Source organism: Gastrolobium bilobum, unplaced genomic scaffold (assembly GCF_033153095.1).
Source record: "Gastrolobium bilobum isolate Gb01-03AN ecotype WA unplaced genomic scaffold, APGP_CSIRO_Gbil_v1 utg53868, whole genome shotgun sequence".
NCBI classification, from domain to species: Eukaryota; Viridiplantae; Streptophyta; class Magnoliopsida; order Fabales; family Fabaceae; genus Gastrolobium; species Gastrolobium bilobum.
In genome coordinates this window covers 64,656-88,083 of record NW_026899563.1, presented here as the reverse complement: position 1 = coordinate 88,083, position 23,428 = coordinate 64,656, and the positions used below count along the sequence as shown (strand labels likewise).

At 36.4% G+C, this 23,428-nt stretch overlaps 2 protein-coding genes and 1 non-coding gene across 3 annotated transcripts; 2 read left to right on the top strand and 1 right to left on the bottom strand.

The window, feature by feature from the left end:
• The first annotated feature begins 6,302 nt into the window (after positions 1-6,302).
• LOC133291558 (small nucleolar RNA snoR53Y) lies at positions 6,303-6,379 on the top strand. The gene has a single exon (XR_009748812.1). It is a non-coding gene; the product is annotated as a small nucleolar RNA snoR53Y (small nucleolar RNA).
• A 1,916-nt stretch (positions 6,380-8,295) lies between these two features.
• On the bottom strand, positions 8,296-10,830 carry LOC133291552 (uncharacterized). The gene has a single exon (XM_061489832.1). The coding sequence runs from the start codon at positions 10,332-10,334 to the stop codon at positions 8,481-8,483; it is 1,854 nt and encodes a 617-aa protein (XP_061345816.1). The 5' UTR covers positions 10,335-10,830; the 3' UTR covers positions 8,296-8,480.
• An 11,213-nt stretch (positions 10,831-22,043) lies between these two features.
• LOC133291556 (uncharacterized) lies at positions 22,044-22,640 on the top strand. The gene is made up of 2 exons (XM_061489834.1): positions 22,044-22,192; positions 22,301-22,640. Exons 1-2 carry the CDS (start codon positions 22,044-22,046, stop codon positions 22,638-22,640), a joined length of 489 nt encoding a protein of 162 aa, XP_061345818.1.
• Positions 22,641-23,428: the final 788 nt, after the last annotated feature.

Below are 23,428 nucleotides of genomic sequence, written 5' to 3'. Positions count from 1 at the left end.
AAAGGAGCCTGGCTTGAGAACCTCCATGGCGTGTTGTGGGGATATCGAACAACTGCCAATCCAGTACTAGAGAGACCCCTTTCCGTCTGACTTATGGTTCAGAGGCTATGATACCGGTCGAGATCGGTGAACCTTCTTGGAGAAAAGAGCAAGTAACAGAGGTAACTAACAGTCAGGGTCTCAAAGAAACACTTGACTTAATCGAAGAAATCCGAGAACGGGCAGCGCAATCTGATCGCCAGTCGAAAGAAAGGTCAGCCAGCCGGTACAATTGAAGGGTCATCCTCAGAAACTTTCAAACTTCTGACCTCGTTCTCAGGCGAGCCGACGTGGGAAACAAGAACGCTCAAGCCATTCCAAGGGCTTGGAATGCAGACAAACTCACTAAATATTACAGCTGAGTCACGATGTAACAGTCACTGCACTCTTTTCCTCTCCAAAGTTTTAGCCTATTAGGTTCTTGGGCGATGAGAGGTTTTTAATGAGGCAGGTAGCTTGTGTTTAATAAATGACAGTTCGTCACCTCCCAATTCGTTTGTTACTCCACTTGTTTGTTTGAAGTTTTTAAACATAAAAGTCGTGGGACGGTCCTCACCCCCGCCCAAGAGTTGGACTGGGACGGTCCTCACCCCCAGCCAACATAAGAGTCGCGGGACGGTCCTCACCCCCGCCCAAGAGTTGGACTGGGACGGTCCTCACCCCCAGCCAACATACAAGTCGCGGGACGGTTCACACCACCCGCCCAAGAGTTGGACGGGGAAGGTCCTCACCTCCAGCCAACATGGGAATCGCGGGACGGTCCTCACCCCCGCCCAAGAGTTGGACTGGAACGGTCCTCACCCCCAGCCAACATGGGAATCGCGGGACGGACCTCACCGCCGCCCAAGAGTTGGACTGGGACGGTTCTCACCCCCATCCAACATACGAATCGCGGGGCGGTTTACATCACCCGCCCAAGAGTTGGACTGGGACGGTTCTCACCCCCATCCAACATACAAATCGCGGGACGGTCCTCACCCCTATCCAACATACAAATCGCGGGACGGTCCTCACCCGCATCCAACATACAAATCGTGGGATGGTCCTCAGCCCCGCTCAAGGGGTGGACTGGGAGCCAACATACAAAATCGCGAGACGGTTCCCACCCCCGCCACGATTGGGCGGGGACGGTCCTCATCTCCGTTCGAAGCACGCTTAATTAAAAATGAGGGGTCAACTGACGAACAGAAGAAAAGAACTAGAGTCAATTTATTATCAAGCGTCAAACAACATAGTTGAAGTGGGTTACAGACAACGTTTAAACAAGGGGTTACAGATAATTCTTAAGCTACATCCTCAGTATTTTCTGCCCCCTCAATAGCCTTTCCATCAGGAGCATCTACAACTTCAGACGGTATTGATGAGTGTCCTTCCCCACCACCCTCAGGAATTTTATCAGAGACGCCTTGTTCCACGTAACGCCCAACATCACCACCGGTTGAGACCTCCGTGACGCCAGCAAATTCTCCATCAGTAGCTTGCCCGCCGATCAGCAGTCGGTCATCACTTATTCACGGATCCCCAGACTTGCTCACCCGTGTTTCTCCCTCGCCATCTGCTTCTTCAGCATCGGACCATTCCTCTATCACAGTCTCCTCGCCGTTGGATTGCTTGTGCAGTAGACGTTTCCCTTCCACTACATAAGTGGCACTCAGACCAGAAACGTCCACCTCAGGGTACCAAAATTTAATCTGTTTCAAGGCATTATTGAAGGAGTCATAAAAAACATTGGCCAAGGCTACCTCCAATTCTTCCACCCGCTCTGAAGCTTTTTGGTAGTCTTCATGGGCGGCATGTAAGTTGCCATTTGCAGTGAACAGTTCAGCGGATAGCTCTTCCTTTTCTGATTTGAGAGTCACCGTCTCGGCAGTTAATGAGGCGTTCGCCAACGAAAGTTTCTCCTTCTCTTTCGAAGTTGCCTCCAATAGTTTGGCCAAATCATCCTTCTCTCGTGACAGGCGTAGCGCCTCATCACTCACTCCTTTCAGCTGTTGATTTTCTTCAGACAAAGATTGGTTGGCGGCCTTAAGGTCACCAATTTCTTTACCCGAACGCCCAATTTGGGCAGTCAACGACTCAGTTTTGCGTGTTTTTTGCTGTAGGTCACGTCTTTGGGCGGAGCAAAGGCTGTCCACAGCTAAAGCAGCCTCCCTCATGCCCACAATCCTACCAATCATCACTTGAGCACTGTCGATTATATCTTGCCGGTCAATGCGGTCAGGCACTACCACTTATAGCTCAGGATGCGGAAAGGCAGTTTTCAAATCGGCCTCCGATAACTTCAAAATTTGTTGAAGAGAAACAGAAGGTGTTAATAGGACACTGTCTAGGCTCGCCGCGGACTGCCTTGCCCCAGTCAGAATATTAGCTGTCGCGATGGTATTGCTGTCTGGAGCACCTGAAAAACTCTCCATGCCAATGGAGAAACCATCGCCTGACTGACTGGAGTCAGTCCGCTCAACCCTAGCCACTTTGTGACTTTGTAACGAGTTCAAGTCCCCTTCAGCAACCCGTTTCTGTCCAGACTTCCGCGGCCCGGTAGAATCTTTGTCACCTGAAGAAGGATTGGCCGCCGCACAAGAAGCCTTCACCTGTTTCCCCCCGGGAGCAGATTCCTTGGGCAGTGGAGGATCCCTTATAACTATACCACCACTCCTGCGGGGCAACACCTCGGCGGGAATGTCAGATGCAGAACACAGTTTGGTCTTAGCAACCTGCACTAACTTTCGCTTGCCTCTATCTCCTCCCTTTGCTTGGGCGGGTGACGCAGCGACTGGAGCCCCACCACTCTCGCCTCGAACCTTTTCGGCCGTCGCACGAGCAATAGCCAGCGCATCCATAGGCAAACTATCGACTGCAGAGTCAAATTGGAAGTTACATGTTAGTATATAAAGAAAAGTGGAAGGCAACCAAGAAGATTAAAACAGAAAATGGAATTAAGAGACGTCAGATTCTCACCCACCTCCATAACACAAAACTCTCTTAGTAGGCCAAGGGCTAAAAGATGCTTTCGTTCTATGTTCAATAAACCAGTTAACTACTAGCTTGTCCTCAGGAGACAAAGCCCCATAGTTATACGAGTAATGGTTAGCAGGGAGCTCGTAATGCTGCTTAGACCAGTACAGCGGAAAGCGACTTGTACCGGTTTCCCGGTCCACAAAAAATGGAACCTCACCCTCCTCAAGGCTAGGTTGCACCCAAAAAAATGTTGATCGCCACTTCTTGTAAGAATCCGCGTATGTGGTGAACATCACGCCCACCGATGTCGCCGCCTTTATTGAGACCCATCCCAGTTTCTTTTTGGAAGAAGACACCTGGAAACAGTAAAAAAACAACCGCACCGAATTCACCCACCCAAAGTGCTGGCAAACTTTGGCAAATACGCGCATGAACCCCCAGGCATTGGGGTGCAACTGCGAAGGCGCAACCCTTAGATGAGATAACACTCCTATCTCAAAATCAGTAAAGGGAAACCTAACTTTCTGGTCTGTGAAATGAGTCTTATAGGTTAGGAAACGCCATTGAGAAATCGCCCTGGGGCCAGGTTTGTCACAAACTCGAGTGTCTGAACTCACAGACTTGAAATCCCACTTGTGGTCATCAATTCCCCCCTCGATAAAGTAAAAATTCCCCTCATTTTCGTAATCTTCGACCAAAGTAGCACCCTCAACGTAACAAGATTCCGCATCCAAAACGTCATCATCCACCCAGTTACGAGCCAAATAGCGCTCGCTAGTTTCCACAATCGCCATGCGCCATTAGAATCTCGGCTATTAGCAGACCTGGGATGAGGTTAAACACAGTCAAACGCCAAACACGATAGTCGGCATCAAAGAAGATTACAAGCTTACAATTGACAAATTATTCGTGGCTCACATCTCACCCTCATGCCTCACACACCGCCTCATAACTCGCGCAATGCTTGGTTCACTCTCTACGCCGTTAACGCGTGCCCTACAACAGAATAAACCTAGCATCACTACGTATTCAAAGTGGAAAGTTACCTGGAGAGTCTGAAGTTTCGGACTCAGATGTGTAAAAATCTGAGTGTGAAAGTGGAGAGGACCACCAGGCGGGTGGAATTTTGTACAATCCTATGTCATCAAAGATGGCATCCCACACGCCATAGCGAGTGAGCCGAGCATCTTCTGGATGAAATCTACCCAGTCGGTTGGAGGACCATTATAAACTGTTTGAGGTGCGTAAGGCGACAGGTGGATTAACTCTGGAGTCCTATGGTGAGAGGACCATTATAAACTGATCCTAGGGAATGAGAGAAGGCTCGCGCCGATCCCCCTTAGAGGGGCAACCGCTAACCCTTCCGGCACGGTTACTAGTCCCAGAAGCTTCACCAGAATAGGGAACGACAGCCCCCAGGGCTCTTTCCGGCAGAAGGTCTAAAATCTCACTCTCACTGAAACCTAGCAACTTAGGTACCCTACCGTAGGGTAGAGAACTAACCCCAGGAACTAAAGGGGTAAGAGAGAGAATGCTACCGCCACTCCAAAGAGGGCGGTTGGCAAGATACCTACGCATAACAGGCTCTACCTCAATGCTGTCAAGTGAGTCAAACGCCTCATCAAACTCCTCTTCTTTAATAGTTCCTCCTAACCCAAGTAACTCCTCAGCCGACATCTCACTAAACTTAACCATAACTGAGGAAAGAAAGCAGAAGCAAGAAATAAAGTACCACCCTTGAGAGAAAGGAGCGAAGAACAACGTACCTGTAACTAAAGAGTTTCTGAAAGAAGGAAGAAAAAAAGGAGTCCTAACCACCAGAAGTCCTTACACAGGAACAACAGAACCAGAGAAGGTGCAGCAAGAAGTAAAACCTTAAAGCCCAATGGAAGTTGCGAAGATTAATGCAGGCGAAAAAGGAGAAAGCTGAGTATGAACAACACCAGAGGTTGACGAAGGTTGCAGAGAAAGCTTATAAGATTTTGAAAGAAGTGAGTAAGAACAAGGTTAACATTCTTATAAGAGAAGAAAGACTATTCATCAACATACACGTGGAGGGTCAATCAAGGGTGACCGCCAGATCGTGACAACCGTCAAGCGACAAGTGGCCCTAATGGAGGACCCTAAGGTAATTTTGGGGAGACAAGACGAGGCTCACGTCGCAATTAATGCGCCGTACTGCGCAACGAAGGGTTTCGTGCAGTTATTGCAATGGCGAAACTGCCATCATTACAACCCTTTGAAAACCGCAAAAGTTAACCGTCACTAACTGCCATCATTACAACCCTTTGAAAACCGTAAAAGTTAACCGTTACTTTTGAGTGTACAACCCATACCAAGTGACACGAACCAAGTATCCCACGACACTCCCATGATTAAGAACGCCTCATCAACCGTGAGCTCATACTGATAATTATCTGACGCCCAGAGAACAATCGTGACATCGAACCGATCAGACAGCCTATTAACTGGCCATGACCTAGTTCAGCTGATGCCTCAAGGTTAGCCCTATAAACAGTCTCGCCTTGGTCAGGCGTTCATGACAACCTATCTTGGCACCAAGCAATGCTTGCTACCAAGCTGGGGGGCTCCTGTTCCGGATGGCTTAACCACATCCGAAGCCCAAGGGCCTTGTAACGTAGATGGCCCAGTTTCACAGAGCCCCAAACAGCCTGAGCCCAGTACCCCAAGTTATATACACGTCAGCCCTACCAGTTGGCCCTAGACGCATGCCCCAAGGTAGCTCGCCTCCCAAGGTAAGACACCAAAATGTCTTACCTTGGAACCCCCTATGCTCTGCGGATCGCCCAGAGACCATAAGTGGAAACCGCCCTGCTGCCGCATGCTGACATCGCCCAAGAGCAGACCCTGCATCGCTGCAGCGCTAGGCGTGTCAGCTCCTCACAACGAATCCCAAGGAGCGTTGACCTCCAATACGTAAGCCCTAACGGATCAAACTCCTGGACTCCTATAAATACCACCCTTGGGCACAAGGGAAAGAGCTACCTTTTATGTACTGTTATTATGCCCATTTACTTCTCAGTTATACACTTACTATCTGTTTGTCATTAATATCAGCTTGCTACCCCTTGGAATATTACCTCCTAGCCTGGTCTTTACCTCATCTAGAGGTATAATCCATATAGTGACGTTACCCTCAAGAGTACATAGTGGGCTCGTTGTATCGAACGGTACAAATACTGTATTTGATTATCTCCATTTGTGTTGATTCAAATGTTTTACTTTTACCGTGTATGGAATTAGTCTCTTGTTGATTTCAATTTTGTCCTTGTAAAAGACTAAAGGTTCCCAATGATGCTATTTTTTAACCATGCTAATGCTGATAACACATGCTTGTTACTTTCATTATACCGAGGGAACTGGTTTTATATTCATTGTTATGTATCAAGTTTTGAATGTATTAAGTTAGCTCAAGCTTTTAGAGCTACCCTTTGCTATGTTCTACAATAATGGTCAAATCAAATTTATGTTTACCTTTTTGCTATTTATTATTCATGCATCGGAGGATTCTGACTAAATGTTACATGATCAACTTTATTGCTTCCTTGTTCAAAGGATTGGCAGCAAGTTCAATGTTGTAATACTCAAGCGCTTGTTTATGAGAAAGGTTAATAAGCCTCCAATTTCTTTGTCAAGGATAATTAAGTACACGAAGGGCAAGGTATGTCCCTCTCTCTATTTGTGTGTGTGTATATATATATATATATATATATATATATATATATATATATATGCAGGATATTCTTACACCGGTGTAAGAGTTAGAAGTCTTACACTCAATCTTGACCATTGATCCACTTATATCCAATGGCTCACATTATTAAAAAAATTTGAGCCTTTAGATATAAGTGAGGTTAACGGATAAGATTAAGAGTGTAACTTACACAGGTGTAAAATGATCTTGACTCATATATATATATATATTTCTGTTATCCCACAAATCAAACACCCCTAACTAGGGATGTGCATGGATCGAACTGAACTGGATTTTTTTAAAAATCGAACCGAATTGGTTTAAATGGTTCAGTTCGAAACCAGTTCAAAACCGATTCGGGTCTACCCTCTTTTGAAAAGAAAAAAAATATAAAATTTAAAAAATAAACTTATAAAAATCAATTCGGTTAGGTTCGGAAACGATTCGGTTCTTGAACTGGTTCTTTAAAAATTGGTTCGGTTCATGAACTGATTTTTAAAAATCGATTATTTTAAAGGACGGTTCGGTTCGGTTTGATTCATGATTCAGTTCAATTTTTTGATTATTTGCCCACCTTACCGCTACCCCTAACTAACTTTAGTCTCCGAAATGCAAACTCACGACTGATAGTACTATGACCTTTATAAGTCATCTTTGGACCGGGCTATTTGTGTCCCACAAATAGGGCTCTTTAATGCTGTTCCAGCCCGGAGAAATTGTCTAGTTGGGCCGAAGTACCTATAGAAGGAGCTAGTTAAAATTGGGCATTTTTGTCAAGTCGGACTCTTCCTATTCAAAAACCCCCACCATCATCAAGTCAAGCCAAAAAACATTAATTACCTTCTCTGTATTATTAACCTGAATAATTTACTATCCTCTTTTTTTTTTACCAAAAAGAATTATTATTTTTTTTAATTTTTGAAGATATTAGTTTTTTTTATTTTTATTTAATACTTTATGTTTACTTAATTTAAAAAGTGTTAAATGAGGATGGATGATAGGATCTATGTTTATACCGATGCTATAGTAATCCAATATTATTACCATGCATGTGTCGTGTTGCATACCAGTGCAATAAGTATTTTAATCCAATATAAATCTAAAATAGGTAGCTCACTTAAGTTTAAGAAGGAAAATAAATATAATCATCAAAGAGAAAGCTATGCCAACCTTGTAAAAAAAAAAAGCCCATGCTAACAACTGATATACGAGGTTATAGAATAAAATATAAAATATATTATTATAATAAAATAATGGAAAAAACTACTCTTATATTGCATAAGAGCAGTTTTATCTTCTACACACTCATTGAAAATCGTGACATTCATTTTTCTTTTTTTTTCTTTTTTCTTTAAATGACGGGTCCCACCACATATGTGTCACAACATGAGAGAAGATCTCTCTTTCAACATAAGATTAAATGAACCCTAAAATAATATATTGTTCATATTCCTTTGAGATAATTATTAAAAAAAAAAAACACACACACACACATTCAAAGAAGAAGAAGAGTACAGGACAACGAATGATTCGAAACTCAAATTTTATTTAAAATAAAGAGGATAATATAAATATAGACATTAAAGATAAAGCCTATTAAATGCAAGTTTATAATATAATTTATATCCCATAAAAGTCCATCATTCTTGATGCAAAGTAATTGCATGATTGCTTTAGTTTTGAAAATGTAAAATCATGGTATACACAAGTTTTAAGAGCCAAGTTTTTTACTCAAACCATTGCAAACCAAACAATCTTCAGATACACATCATTTTCTACTGATTTTATCCGGTTCTTCCATGCCAGTTGTGGTGGCGGTAGAGGCCCCAGTGCTGCCTAAGGTTACAAGAGTTTCAGTTTCATACAGAACAGCACCACTTTTGGCATTCACCTTCTCTGTCCGTGGTGTCTCTAGTTCCACTTTGAACTTCTCATAAATGTCACCTTTGTAAAACTTTCTGGTCCTTAACACCAAAATGAAAGAAACAAAACATCCAACCAACGTTGATGCAGTGATTATGAAAAAAGCCATCCTATAGCACTGTACTCCTATGCAAGTTAAGTCCTCCCCTTTTTGCCTTATGAGTCGCTTCATCTCCAGTTGTTTCAAAGCCTCTTTATCATACAAATAACCAGTCACTCTCACGTTCAGTATGTAAGACCCAACAGGGCTTGCCACGGCTCCAAAATTGTATAATGTGGAGTAGTATTTGAGGCCAAATATTTCAGATATGATTGCAAACATTAACGGCCACATAGCACCAAAGCAAAACCCAATAATCACAGAAGCAAAGTAAAGAGAGTTTGGGATACCAAAGGCTATTAGAAGATGGCCAACACAAGAAAGAAGCATAACTAGAGTGAGCATCAAAGGACGTGGGAATTTGTATTTGGTTAAGAATATTTCAGAGACAAAGCCAGAAAGTGCTCGTCCTAGATAGTTCCATATGCTCACTAAGGACACAAAGGTGGTGAGGCTCTTACTTGGGTATCCCAATGAGTTCCCAATCTGTCCCAAATTGTCAAGTGCTGTTAATGTTCCTCCAACACCAAATGTTGTTGCTATGAACAGAATCAACATGTCAATGCTGAACATAGCTTGGAATATTGTATAGTCCTCACCCCTGTTTGGGGGTTTGAATATGTTCCTCAAACACGAAACTTTGGAAGCTGTGGTGGCTGTGGAAGCTGGTGCTGCCTGTGATTCTGGCTGAGGCAATTCCATAACTGAAGGTGGAACTTCGGTGACTAATTTCAATCGAGAAGCATCTGATTCATTTAAGGTTTTGTCTTGAGTCTTCCAGAGTTTGAGTTCCTCTTTAAATACCACAGCAAGTGGGAGGAGAAGTAAGAAAAGAACCACTATGCCATCAACAACGTACTCAATCCTTGTAAAACTCAACTTGTTCTGTAGGACAATCAACACCATGAGAAACCCAGCAACACCAAGTGAAATATATAGAAGATTGTAGAAAACCTTAAGCTCCTTATTGGGTTGTGGTACTATGTTCAATATCCGAACAGTAGGAAGAAAAAGGAAGGAAATAGCAGCAGGAAGCCAACCAATGAGAAAGATAAGATCTTTTGAGTCATCACCATAGAAGGCATGGTAGAATTGAGTGAAAATGGCACCACTTAGACCCACGTAACCCTTGAGAAGTCCAATAACACTGCCACGGCTTCTTGGGAAGCTTTTGACACAATTGACCAGTGCACCAGTATTTGAAAAAGACTGTGAATTAGCACCAATGTAAAAGTATAGACACATTTGCCAAACTTGGGGTTTTGCAATGCGTCCAGTGACAGAGAGCCATATCATGAAGTAACCAAAGAAGTTCATGATGGCCCCCATGGCTAGTACAACCCAAGGAGGGCTAATCTCATTGATTAAACCTGAGAAAATTCCGAGATTAGCACCAAGGTCCTTGAAGAAGCTTATCAAGTTTAGAGTTGACTGGTCATAACCCAAAGAGGCTTTGACTTCGTTTGAGTATAAACCAAACATATAGGTTGCTCCAGAAACTGCCATGATTAGACAAGAGGCAAAGACCATGAACCAACGGCCGGTGAGAACATGGTAACCGAAGGTCTTCTTCATTTCTCTGAGATCCATCACAACCATTTTTCTTCCTTGTGTTTTGAGGAAATTAAGGTAATAAGGTCTTAAGAGTTGATATCTCTAAAGATGAAACAAACACTCTTTTGGGGAAGCACTTATGCTATTTGGAACCACACATAGTGGTTACGTGAGTATATAATGCGCACGGAATTATAATGTTGCTTGATATGTAGGGACGCAATATTTGAAAAAAAATTAAAATGCTGCAGTGCAGGGATAAGAACATACCGAGAGGATGCAAATTACATGCTTTGAGGAAAAAGTCACATGTAAGTGGTAACTGATTCTCCACCAAAAGTGGTACCAGGTTCAAATCCTTGGGGAAAAAATATGCATATGATTTGAGAAAATGACAAGCACTTCGTGATGCTCCTTCAACCAACCAGTCATTCAGTGAAAAGCTGGGATTCAGTGGGAAACTTAGGAATAAAGGAAATCCATTGAACATTATCAGTTTATACTGGTCCACGGAAGAAGGTATAAGTTCCTAAAGCTCTCTATATAATTTTTTCACAAAGGGAAAAAATTATTTTAAGCTTTCATAAGCATCATACATGTAGATTTTTTTTTTTTTTTTGGTGACTGCTAGGGAAAACAACAGTTTCCTAACTTTGTTTGATTTTGTTTTAGTTACTAGTATAATTTCAAATGATTGACTAATTAACACGCCTACATGAATCATGAATTGTCACAACTTTTGGAAGTATCTGCAGGAAATGTGGAAGATGCCTCGGGTAGACCATTAAAATAAATAAATAATAGTTTCGTACATAGTTGTAGAATCTTACAATTGATTATAACTTTTAATTTTATTTTTGTCAAAGTTATGGTTGGATTATCTTGTCAATTCCTAGTTTAAAGTTATTAACTTAAATATTATACGTTATTTATATAATATATTTTAAATGATTTTTTATTATATTTTTGAATCTCCTATTCAAAATAATCCACGATTTGAAAATTAATTTCGTAATTAACAATTTAAATCACTATGTGATAACTTGGTGTGGTGGCATGGCATGGTGGCAAATTGAAGATGTTTATTTATTCAGAAGTATTATCTTATAGAAAGTCACATGGTATGCTTATCAAATCAAACGAGATAAAACATGATCATGCGATAGCATTGGTGGCAACCTTGTTGGGTTTTTGACCATTTAGGAGTTGCGTCAATGATATTCTTGCGCGTTTGGCGTGCACTTGAAAATATTTTTCGGTAGTGGATGTACTTTTAAAAATATTCGAATAAGTTCATCGTTTTGCAGTATTTTAATTTGGAGAGAGTTCGTAATTAAAGCTTTAAATATTTCATTTTGCAATATTTTGATTTGGAAAGGGTCCATAATTAAAATTTTAAATTTCTCCCAAAAGTTATACCGGAAAGTATCGAACACATACTTTTATAAAAAATATTTTTATATTTGGGGAATTCTTAAATTAATATTTTTTTTCAATTCATTTTCATACGTTCATTCGACCATCATTCACCATCTTATCAAGGGAAATTTTTCTAATACTACACCCAACTGGATACACCCATTTATTAAATAAGAAAAGTTTTTGAATTATAAATGGAAATATAAAAAAGAAGTAAAGATTAAAATGGAGTCACCATTATTGGCTCCCACATCATATGTTTATTGTCAGGACTTTGTCACGATGCCAGACCATCAGATGCCATGGCGTGGATACTTGAATCCTCATGCACCGTTGATTTCGCCTATGGGAGCATTCGACAAATTTATGCAGATAGTCACAAGAAGAGTTTTGAATCGGTCCTCCCGTATCAAATTTTAAGTGGTCCAAACCGTGTCTATAAATTCAATCAATTAATTTCCAGCATAAATTAATAATTTAATGGTATTTTTATGTCAAAAATAAACGTTAAGCGAATATTTTGATATATTTATTATTATAATTTATAAAGCTAAATTAATATATCACTTATATTTTTTTGAATGATAAAAATGTGTATTACTTTCTTTCTTTTTTTAAAAAAAAGTCTTTCATATACATCTTTTTAAAATTTTATAAACAAGTTCCTCGTAGTTTGTTACCCATAATTTGCTCTTCTATGATACTTCATATGAAGATAATGTCAGTTGTGTCGGGTGAATACTGCCAAATGAGGTTCACGAGTCACGTTGATAAACTTGAAATTAAAAGATGGACGGTGACAGTGGGGTAGGCTTAAGATCCTTTGGGTAAAAAGAATGAAGAATGAGGAAAGTACACGTGACAGTTCTCCATCAATATTGAAGAGGAAGAATATTTCTCTGACTTTTGTTGATAGAGCTCTTATTTTTTATTTTAGTTTTGTAATATGATAGAGCTCTTTTTGTATTCCGTTACTTTGGATTGAGATTTCAGATGCTCTTTTTGTGTGTTTGTGTGTCTATATATATCTATATATATATATATATATATATATATATATATTTTTTATACATGCTCTTTTTTGTATATTTATTGGTGCTTTTTATTCTGTTGCTTTTTTTCTTAAACTTCAAATATTTATTGATTGTATTAATTAATTTGAGATAGGTTATATTTATTACTTACTATCATTTTTTTGTATTACCAACTTTATCGTCGTTAGATCAAAATTGAATCAGCGATTACAAAGTAACATCATCTGAAAGTCGTTAATTTGAATTTGATCCAACCATATCAAAATTGATAGTAACAAGTAATAAAAAAAAAATATAATCTTTCCCAATTAATTTTATTATCGAAAAGCTCAATTTGCATACTTACCTTGTAAATCATTTACTTATTATAGTAATCAATTTTAATTATAAACCATTCTCTGTTTCCTTTTTTATCTTTTATTTTTAATTACTATTTTTAAGCAATTTTATTTTTTATTTTTTGTGTGCAATCCAATAACATCTCCTCTATCATAAACGAACCAGTTTCATAAAAAATGTTAAAATTTAAATGTTGTAAGAAAATGAATCAAATAAGCCACTAGTATTAATTTAGTGGTGAAAGATTTGGATAATTTTTATTAAATTATGGATTAAATAAAAATGTAATAAACTTATATAATAAAAATGAGTCTAAGTGTTAATTATAGAGTTTGAGTGATATACGATGTAACTACTTGAAAAAAAAATTAAATAAAAAAAATCTACAACAATTTTGTAATAGCAATGGTGAATTATGTAAATGTGTAATAATAAATTAATAAATAAATACGCCAAAGGACACGTGGTTTGGAGAACGCAGATGATTGGGAGGATTGCTCACAGTGGATGAGTAGAGATAAGGGAGGTAGATTGCTGAGTGAAACTTTGAAAGAGCCACGGAATCAATGTTACTATTATTAGGGGGAATGAATTTTCTTACGTGAAAGAGTAGTCATATGGTCATGTTATTTAATCACAATCATTCATTGATGATGAGATAAGAGAGAAAAAAATATATAATTTTTAAATGAGTAGTTGTGAACAAATAACATAATCACATTACCACTTTTATATACGAGAGAATTCATTCCCTTTATTATATCATGTCTTTCACAACAACCAATGATAATCGATTTTATTGAGCGACGTGTATGTGGGCAATGATCAAACCCCCCACATTTTGTTGTCACCAAGGAATATACTGGCAAATATTTGGTTACTTTGTCAATTCTTAATTGTTTATTGTAAAACTTAACAACTAATGAATATTTAATAGTTCCTTGAGTTATTATAAAAAAAAATTAAAAAATTGTAAGAACATCGTATACGTTTTTCTTTTTAGATGTATTTGTTATAGTTTATTAGAGTGTTCTATTTGAATAATTTTCATATGGTTATCGTTAGAAAATTATATATAAAATTATTAAAGTGACCTCCACTTAATCGCTGAAGCTTTTATGTGAGATGATTATTTATCACGATATTAGAGACTTCGTGACTATGAAATCATAAGTTGAATCATCACCATTATATTTTTTAGTAAAATTTAAGTCATAGAATAAAAAAAAATTGAGTGAAGGGTGTGCTAGGGAAATTATAAATTTAATCCTTCATGTAGTGATTATTGAAAAAGAAACTATATCTTTGCGCCACGGATCGATGCTATATATGGGAAAAGGGAGATGCTACAATCTACATAATTCTGGAGAAGGCCGTGTTTAATTTGGCATTGGTATTGTGGCAGGGAGAGATGCTTTGTTCTGCTCTGAGATTTGAGAAGGACACTATCAACTCATTCGCTAACATTTGGGATAGGATTGCGGCTTTTGATGATGATCACCCATAAGCGAATCCAGTTCTTGACTCCACTTTACCTTTTCTTTTTCATTTGAAAACCTTTTTTTAGTTTATTCCTTTTTTCTTTATTGGAAGGCTGCATAATATAAGTTGGTCTATTCTCTCTCATTTAATAAAATTACCCAATTTTGATAAATTTAGTATATGTTTAACATTATATTATCCAATTTTTGAGTAACATGTTATAATCCTAATTGGGGAATACTCACTCAAACATCTTCATTCATCATCTTGTAAAATGTACCCGTCCTCTCTTGATTGGTTTAAATCAGCATAAAGATAAACAAATCCAAGTTTGCTTAGAAATATAAATGGGTTTGGTTACTTATTCTGCAATCAATTTTCTTAAAAGACTAAGTCGTTGGATTGCATGAACAATTTTATTATATTCCTTAATATGTTTCTTTACTTCAAAAATTTTTGGGTTTTCAAGAGTAAATAATGCACGTGTCTATTTTTTATTAGTTTTGGTTACTTTGTACTTGAATTCAATTTTTTTATTAAAAAAAAGTGTAAAGATCGAACAATTGTTCATAAATCTTGATATCATATTGCTCGATCAACTCTCATAACCTAAAGTTGTTTGTGAAGAACTATAAATAATTTTATATATTTCTTAACACTACTCATTTTTCGAGCCTAGTTACCCTACTACTGAGATCGATGCGTATATAGAGACGGGATAATAAATAAAAAAAAACATTAAACAGATATAGATGTAGGCACGCAGGACATATGCATTTTTTTTTATTTTTTTTACAAACTGGTATGAGTCTAAGTATATATATACCACTATATAATTATATGCAGCACATATAGACACAAACATTTGAGAATATTTTTTTAAAAGGGGTGAGTGATTTAGGTCAAGTAAAAAAAAATTAAAAAGATTGAAAAGAAAAAAGTAAAAATAGGCCCAAGCCCAACCCAACCAACCCATATAATTAAAAGGTTAAAGCTTAAACCCTACCCCATTGCTTTGTCTTTTCTTCTTTTTTTGAAACATAAACCTTATTAGCTCCAAACCTTAATGTACATCAATGATTCCTCAAATTCAATCTTCATCAAATGGAGGAGAATCGCATGAGATTTTTCACGTTTTTTTGTGAAGCAAAAGTGGTCAATTTTGGATCAAATAGACATTGATAGAGGTTGGTTTTTTATCAATTAATCCCTATAATTAATACATTTAAAATTTTCTTTAAAAAAACTCCGCCACTGATCATATGATTAGCTAAATATTTGTATAAAAATAAAAGAAATAAAAAAAATTGAATTTTAATGTATAAAAATGAAAATATATATTTTATTTGAGTGTATGTATAGTGTAATTCTTATTCAGGTTTGGGGGTTCAACCTCCGACCTGAACCTACTCTTTTTTTTCTTTTGGTAACATCCTGAACCCACTCTTTATCATCTGTATTTGTTGCCTTTCCTCTGCTGTGTTGAGGTGTTACCAAAAGATCATTTACGGCAATGCTTGTAGCTGGGTTTGTAAATTGTTGCGTAGAACCACTCTACGTACACAAGATAGATACGAGGACTTAATGGTTTAGAGATATTTTGCGCCGTGGAACTATTTAACATATGAGAAAACGTTATTGTATTAAGATTTTTCAAAATTCTCAATTAATCATATAATCCTTTTTAGTAATATTTACATCACAAATTTAAAAATTATTGAGAGATACGTGATCATTGACAATAACGTAGTTTAATTTTATCTATGATGATACCACAAATATAGTATTTTAATAGGACATGATCTGTTTACAAACTTTATTTGCAATTACACTAATGTAGGACCAGTCGTACACTGTGTGATTAATGTAGGACCGGTCCTACATAGTGTAATTTGTAAGAGTTTGTAAACAAAAAAGTTTGTAAATATAACCTGCCCGTATTTTAATATATAATTTGTAAAATTGAAATAATCAATATTGTTAAAATACTGTAACTGCTGTAGCAAGTTAAGATTGACTTTGATGACATAATTGGAAGGTTAAACACTAGACGCAAAATACTTTCAAGTTCCAACTTACATTTCTCACCGAAATCAAAATAGCTTAGCGCATATCCCTTCTTCTTCCACATATCTATCATGGATTTTTCCTAAATACGCACCAAATATTCAAGATTAGTTCACCGAAAGCACATATGAACCTTGTGTGTTGTCTCGAGACTCATCCACAGGTCATCAAGTTCCTACTTAGCTGCTGAATCGGCATGAGGGGTTCAATTCCGTCGGTTCTAGTTTTGTATTTTATTGTTAAAAACCAAAAAGTTTACGTGTAAAACAGCCATAATTTAATCTTAAATTGGCACATATATATTTAGGAACAATCCATGTCATAGATGGAAGAAGAAGGGGATGATTATCTGTGCTTTCGGTGAGGAAATGGTTTTTCCCTTGCACGCACAAAAAGTACTTTGAGATGTTTCAGTTATCGTATGAAACTTCTAAATAAACTTTCTTTTTCTTGTAAAGAAGAAGAATATTAAAATAATGGGTTGAGGAACCAGTTATTGTCAATCTTTGGTTTCATTCATTTTCTTAGCCCTTACAGTTTACGTGATGTTTGAATGCAGTCCCTGTTTTATGGTGTATCTCCATATCGGGGAAGGTTATACTTCGGGTACTACTTCTTTTCCTTCATTTTTATAACAGTTAGATAGTAAAATATGATGAAAAGAGAAAAATGATAGAGTGGGGGAAGTGATTAAAGAGAAAGAAAAACAATTTATATCAAATAAAATCCGTTGATTTAATTTCATCCTACGATTACAAGAGGGTAAATGACAAACTTATTTGATGACAAATATAACTTCTCCCCTCCATATTATTGTATCTCCTTCTCTTTTTAATGATTATATTATATGAGGCGATTTCAATTATTTATAGACAAATTAACAGTAATCAAACCAGGAGAATAACAAGTTTGGATAGGGAAGAGGAATTCATTCCATTAATTGCAAGCAGATCACGTCAATGGCGGACCTGTTTGGTTGCAATTGTAGATATAAAGTTGGGAATTTTTTTTTCATGGGTAGGTAATTCAGGTCAAGTAAAAAATAAAAAAAGATTGAAAGAAAAAAGGTAAAGATAGGCTCAACTCAACCAACTCCTACAATTAAAAGCTTAAAAGTTTAAACTTTACCCTATTGCTCTGTCTTTTTCTTTTTTTTTTAAGCATAAACTTTATTAGTTCCAAATCTTAATAGACATCAACGATTCTTGAAATTCAATCTTCATTAAATGGAGGAGAATCGTAGGGAATTTTTTTAAGTTTTTGTGTGAAGTAAAAGTAACTTTGGATGAAATAGACATAAACAAAAATGTTTTTGATTGATTAACCCTACAACTATACTATATTTAATTTACAAATGTCTTTTTGTGGTGTTTATTTTTTTATTAATTATCATTATCTATTTCTTTATAACTTTGGTTTATTCGCCAAAGCTTTACTTTTGAAGTTGAAGCAAAATTGGATCATGATCTTTAAAAAAAAAATTCTGGGGCCGCCTCCGAACCCCCGCCCTAAGTGTGCAGACATAAAAAAAATTTCCTGGGTCCGCCACTGGATCACGTAGTGCTTGTCATTTTAATTTTGAAAAACATAATTAAAAGAAACAAACAGCATAAAGTATTTTCCTATATATATATATATGGGTAAATTGTGTGTCATTTTAAAAGATGTAAAGTTGTGTCATTTTAAGTGAGAGAAAGAGATAGATAAAGGAGGAGAGAGAGTGGACAAAAAAATAAAGGTTATGTCCACCTCTTTGTGAGAGTGAAAGGATGTAAGTTGTGTCATTTAAAAGGACAAACGTATTTCCCTATATATATATATATATATATATATATATATATATATATATATATATATATATATATATATATATATATATATATACATGGGTAAAGGATTTCTCCAGTCAATGGAGATCAATTATCTCCAGTGAGCCCAAAATGACGTCGTTTTGGGACGAAAATCAAGATATTTTTGTAATTTTAATATATTGCAGGGTTATATTAGTCTTTTTAATTATTTTTTTAATCTTATAATCCAAAATGACATCGTTTTGACCTCACTGGAGATAATTTTATCTCCGGTGACTGGAGAAATACTTTTCCCTATATATATATAGGTAAAATCATTTTTGCAGCCGCTCTACATACAACATCGATAGGTGTATGGTTATGATTCCCCTCATTTAATGCTTTCATCCTTTGTATGGTTATGATTCCCTTTATTTAATGTTTTCAAGTATATATATGGCAAGTATTTGATTGTTAAACATACAACAGCTGCAGAAATGTAAACCCATATATACATAGGGTAAAGGATCTCTCCAGTCAATAGAGATAAGTTATCTCCAATGAGCCCAAAACGACGTCGTTTTGAGGCGGAAATCAAGGTATTTTTGTAATTCTAATATATTGCAGGCTTATATTAGTCTTTATCATTGTAATTTTTTTTTTTATAACATAATTTTTTAATCTTATAATACAAAACGACGTCGTTTTGAGCTCACTGCAGATAACTTTATCTCCAGTGACTGGAGAAATACTTTTCTTATATATATATATATATATATATATATATATATATATATATATAGGGCTTATCGTTTCTCAAGCTGCTTGAGATAACTTTATCTCCGGCTACTAAATCATAACCGTACAAAGATAGATCAATAGTGATAAATGAAGAGAGAGAAAAAGAAAATCATAATCATTCACAGGTGGATCAATTAATATAAGGAAATAAATAAACAAAACGACGTAGTTTTGGGGTTGCTTGAGATAAACTTATCTCAAGTTGCCAGAGAAATATTTTTTTCACACACACACACATATATATATATATACATATATATGAGATTTATTATTCTTATGTTACATAAGAAATAATTTATCTACCCAATGGGTGCAGCTCAGTTGGTAACTTGGCGCTGAGTTAGTGGGGTTGGATATGTGTTCGATTCCCGCTGAATGCATTCTTAGGGAGGGGGCTGAACCTTTACCCATCACTGTTCCCCCGCACTCCGGATTAGTCCCATAGCCGGCTCAAAGAGTCGAAGCTCGTGGGGATACCGGAGGGAGCCAACTCGTCTCAAAGAGATAATTAGGGTTGGGTAACTCAAAAAAAAAAGAAATAATTTATCTTCTACACACAAATTTAAGATGGGTCCCACTTTACTTTCTATCTCTCTCCTTCCCTAAAAGTGGACTCCACCTGCACAAATGAGTCTCTCTTGAATTGCAAGAGAAAACCATTACCCTATATATATATGGTTAAATTAATTCTGCAGCCGCTTTACATATAGCAATGACAAGTGTATGGTTATGATTCCTCATATTTAATGCTTTTATCTTTTGTATGGCTATGATTCCCCGCATTTAATGCTTTCACGTATATATATGGCAAATGTTTGACTGTTGCACGTGAAGCAGCTGCAAAAATGTAAACCTCTATATATATATATATATATATATATATATATATATATATATATATATATATATATATATATATATATATATATATATATATATATATATATATATATATATATATATATATATATATATATATATATATATATATATATATATATAAATGCATTTGTCATGTTACATGACAAATGAATAGTTGTTATGTTAAGAAAAAGACAAATTATATAATATTAAAAAAGTGAGAGGACACATTATTCGATGAATTTATCTTGTCTTTTTGTTAACATAACAACTATTCATTTGTCATGTAACATGACAAATGCATTTCCCTATATATATTGTAAAGAACCTTGGGATACACCACCCCAAAAGCTAGCTAAAAGGGTGGGAGTGCCCAAGGCCTTATAAACTCCACATTAGTTGCTCATACAACCAATGTGGGACTATATATCTCCACATATATATAGGTAGGATCCTTTGACATCGGTGTCAAATTTGAAGTTTGACACCTCATCTGAGAGCCGTTAGATAAAAAAGATCAATGGCATTACATGCTTACAAATCAGAATCGTTGATCTTTTTTGATCTAACAACCCTCAGATGAGGTGTCAAACTTCAAATTTGACACCGGTGTCAAAGGATCCTACCTCATATATATATATATATATATATATATATATATATATGAGATTAATTTTCTTATGTTACACACAAAATACATGAGTGGGCCCATAAAAAGTGAGAAGAGAAAAAATAAAGATGGATCCCACGTTTTAATTGTGAGTGTAACATGAGAAAATTTTCTCATGTAAAATGAAAAAATTATTTCTCATATATATATATATATATATATATAAAGATTCCCAATAACATTTTATCTCCATACTTTCTTATTTATGGGGCGCCAAAAATCTTCATACTTTCTTTTTCAATAAGTAAAAATATTAGTGTATTTAACAATATTTTAATATTATTCTTCCTTGCGGTTACAAAACGATAACACTCAAATAATAAAACTTTTCTATTAGGGAAAAGTGTTTGTCATTTTAAATGATATAACTTGTGTCATTTCACTTTCACAAAGAAGTGGAACCCACATTTTTATTTTTTTTGTCCACTCCCCCCATAATCTATCTCTTTCTCACACTTAAAATGATACAAATTTACATCCTTTAAAATGATACACACTTTTTCCTTTTCTATTATATTTTCATAAATCTCACAATCGTTATTTTTCTCTCATTGTCGCTCCCAAGGATGAAGGCTTCCTTTCCTCTCGTTTCTTAATTTATAACACCTTGTGATGAGTTCTGAATATATTAAAAAAATGCAGTGTTTTACTGAAATGAAGGCCTTCACTCTTCAGCTACCGTGTTCTCCGTTGTGACTTCGGCAAGTGCACCGGTCATATAAGTAATATAGTGAAACGAGTGAGGTTATCGTTCCCACGAGAATTGAGTTATCAAGCAATAACTTATTTGTTGGATTGATCATGAAAGTTTTTGAGAAAATGATTTTGAATTAATAACACAGAATTTTAAAAACAATATTTTTGATTTTCAAGATTGAAAACTAAGAACGATAATCAAGAACGAAATAACGAGTTGAAATCTAATATGCAAGACCATAGCTAGGGATTCGATTTTTCCAATGTTTTTGTTAATTATCTATTTTTTGGACTACAACGTATTTTTTATTATGTTTATCTCTTAGTGTTTCAGTTATTGTTCTAGTCAATAAGTGGTTCTTACATTTTAGGATCACGTTAGGTTGTTATCCAATGTTGCTGAAATCTTGGTAATAAATAGTTTTTCTGTTTCATTTGAACATTTTAAATGTAATTGTTGCTAATGAATAAAATATTCCCTTCTTCAATTAATTTTCAACGTATCTACTCTTGCTCCTATATTTTTTTATTGTTTTGTTCTGCCATAAAACTAACAAATTGGTATCAGAGCTTATTTCTTACGGGACCTGTGAAAATGGAAGCTGAAGCAAGTTTTTCACAAGTTGCTCCACCTGTCTTTGATGGAGAGAACTATGATATTTGGGCAGTAAGAATGGAGTCTTACCTGGAGGCTTTAGATCTTTGGGAAGCTGAGGAAGAGGATTATGAAGTTCCTCCACTGCCGTACAATCCTACCATGATATAGATAAAAAGTGACAAGGAGAGAAAAACCAAGAAGGTAAAGGCAAAAACATGTCTCTTTGCTGGTGTTTCAGCAACAGTCTTCACAAGGATCATGACTCTAAAATCAGCAAAGGAAATTTGGGATTATCTAAAGGAAGAATATGCAGGAGATGAAAGGATACGAAGCATGCACGTGCTTAATTTAATGAGGGAATTCAAGTTACAGAAAATGAAAGAGTCTGAGACAATCAAAGAATACTCAGACAGATTGCTTGGCATTGCTAATAAGGTAAGGTTATTGGGCACTGCATTTGTTGATTCCAGAATCGTTGAAAAAATTCTGGTTATAGTGCTTAAGATATATGAAGCATCAATAACCACCTTGGAGAACACAAAAGATCTGTCCAAGATCACTTTGGCAGGAGTGTTACATGCCTTGCAGGCCTAGGAGCAACGGAGACTTATGAGACAAGATCATGTGATTGAGGGTGCTTTACCAGCCAAGCATCATGAAGTTGGAAGTACTGCAAACAACCAAAGCAATGGCAAGGGTAAAAAGTAAAATTATCCACCTTGTCACCACTGCGGCAAAATGGGTCACCCGTCATTCAGATGTTGGAGAAGACCAGATGCAAAGTGCAGAAACTACAATCAGCTTGGACATGAAGCTATCATCTGCAAAAGCAAAATCCAACAACATGAAGTCAATGCCTAGGTCGTTGAGCAAGACGAAGAAAATCAGATATTTGTGGCAACATGTTTTTCAACTAGGAGTAGTTCAGAATGCTGGTTGATTGACAGTGGTTGTACAAACCACATGGCATATGACAGAACTCTCTTCAAGGATTTGAAGCCCACTAAAGTCTCAAAAGTTAGCATTGGGAATGATGACTATATTTCTGCAAAAGTAAAAGGAACCATCCTATTTTCAACGAGTTCAAGAACAAAGGTAATCTCAGATGTTCTTTATGTACCCGAGATTGACCAAAATTTGCTTAGTGTAGGCCAATTGATAGAGAAAGGATTTAAAGTATCCTTTGAAAATAAGCGCTGCCTTATCTTTGATACTACTAGTTGGGAGATTCTAAGGGTTAAAATAAAAGGTAAAAGCTTTTCCTTTGATCAAATCGGGAGGAACAAACAATCTATTTTACTCAAGTTAATCCCACAGAACTCTGGCACGAGACTTGGTCATTGTCATATTCAAAGAATGCTGAACATGAAGAAAAAAGATAT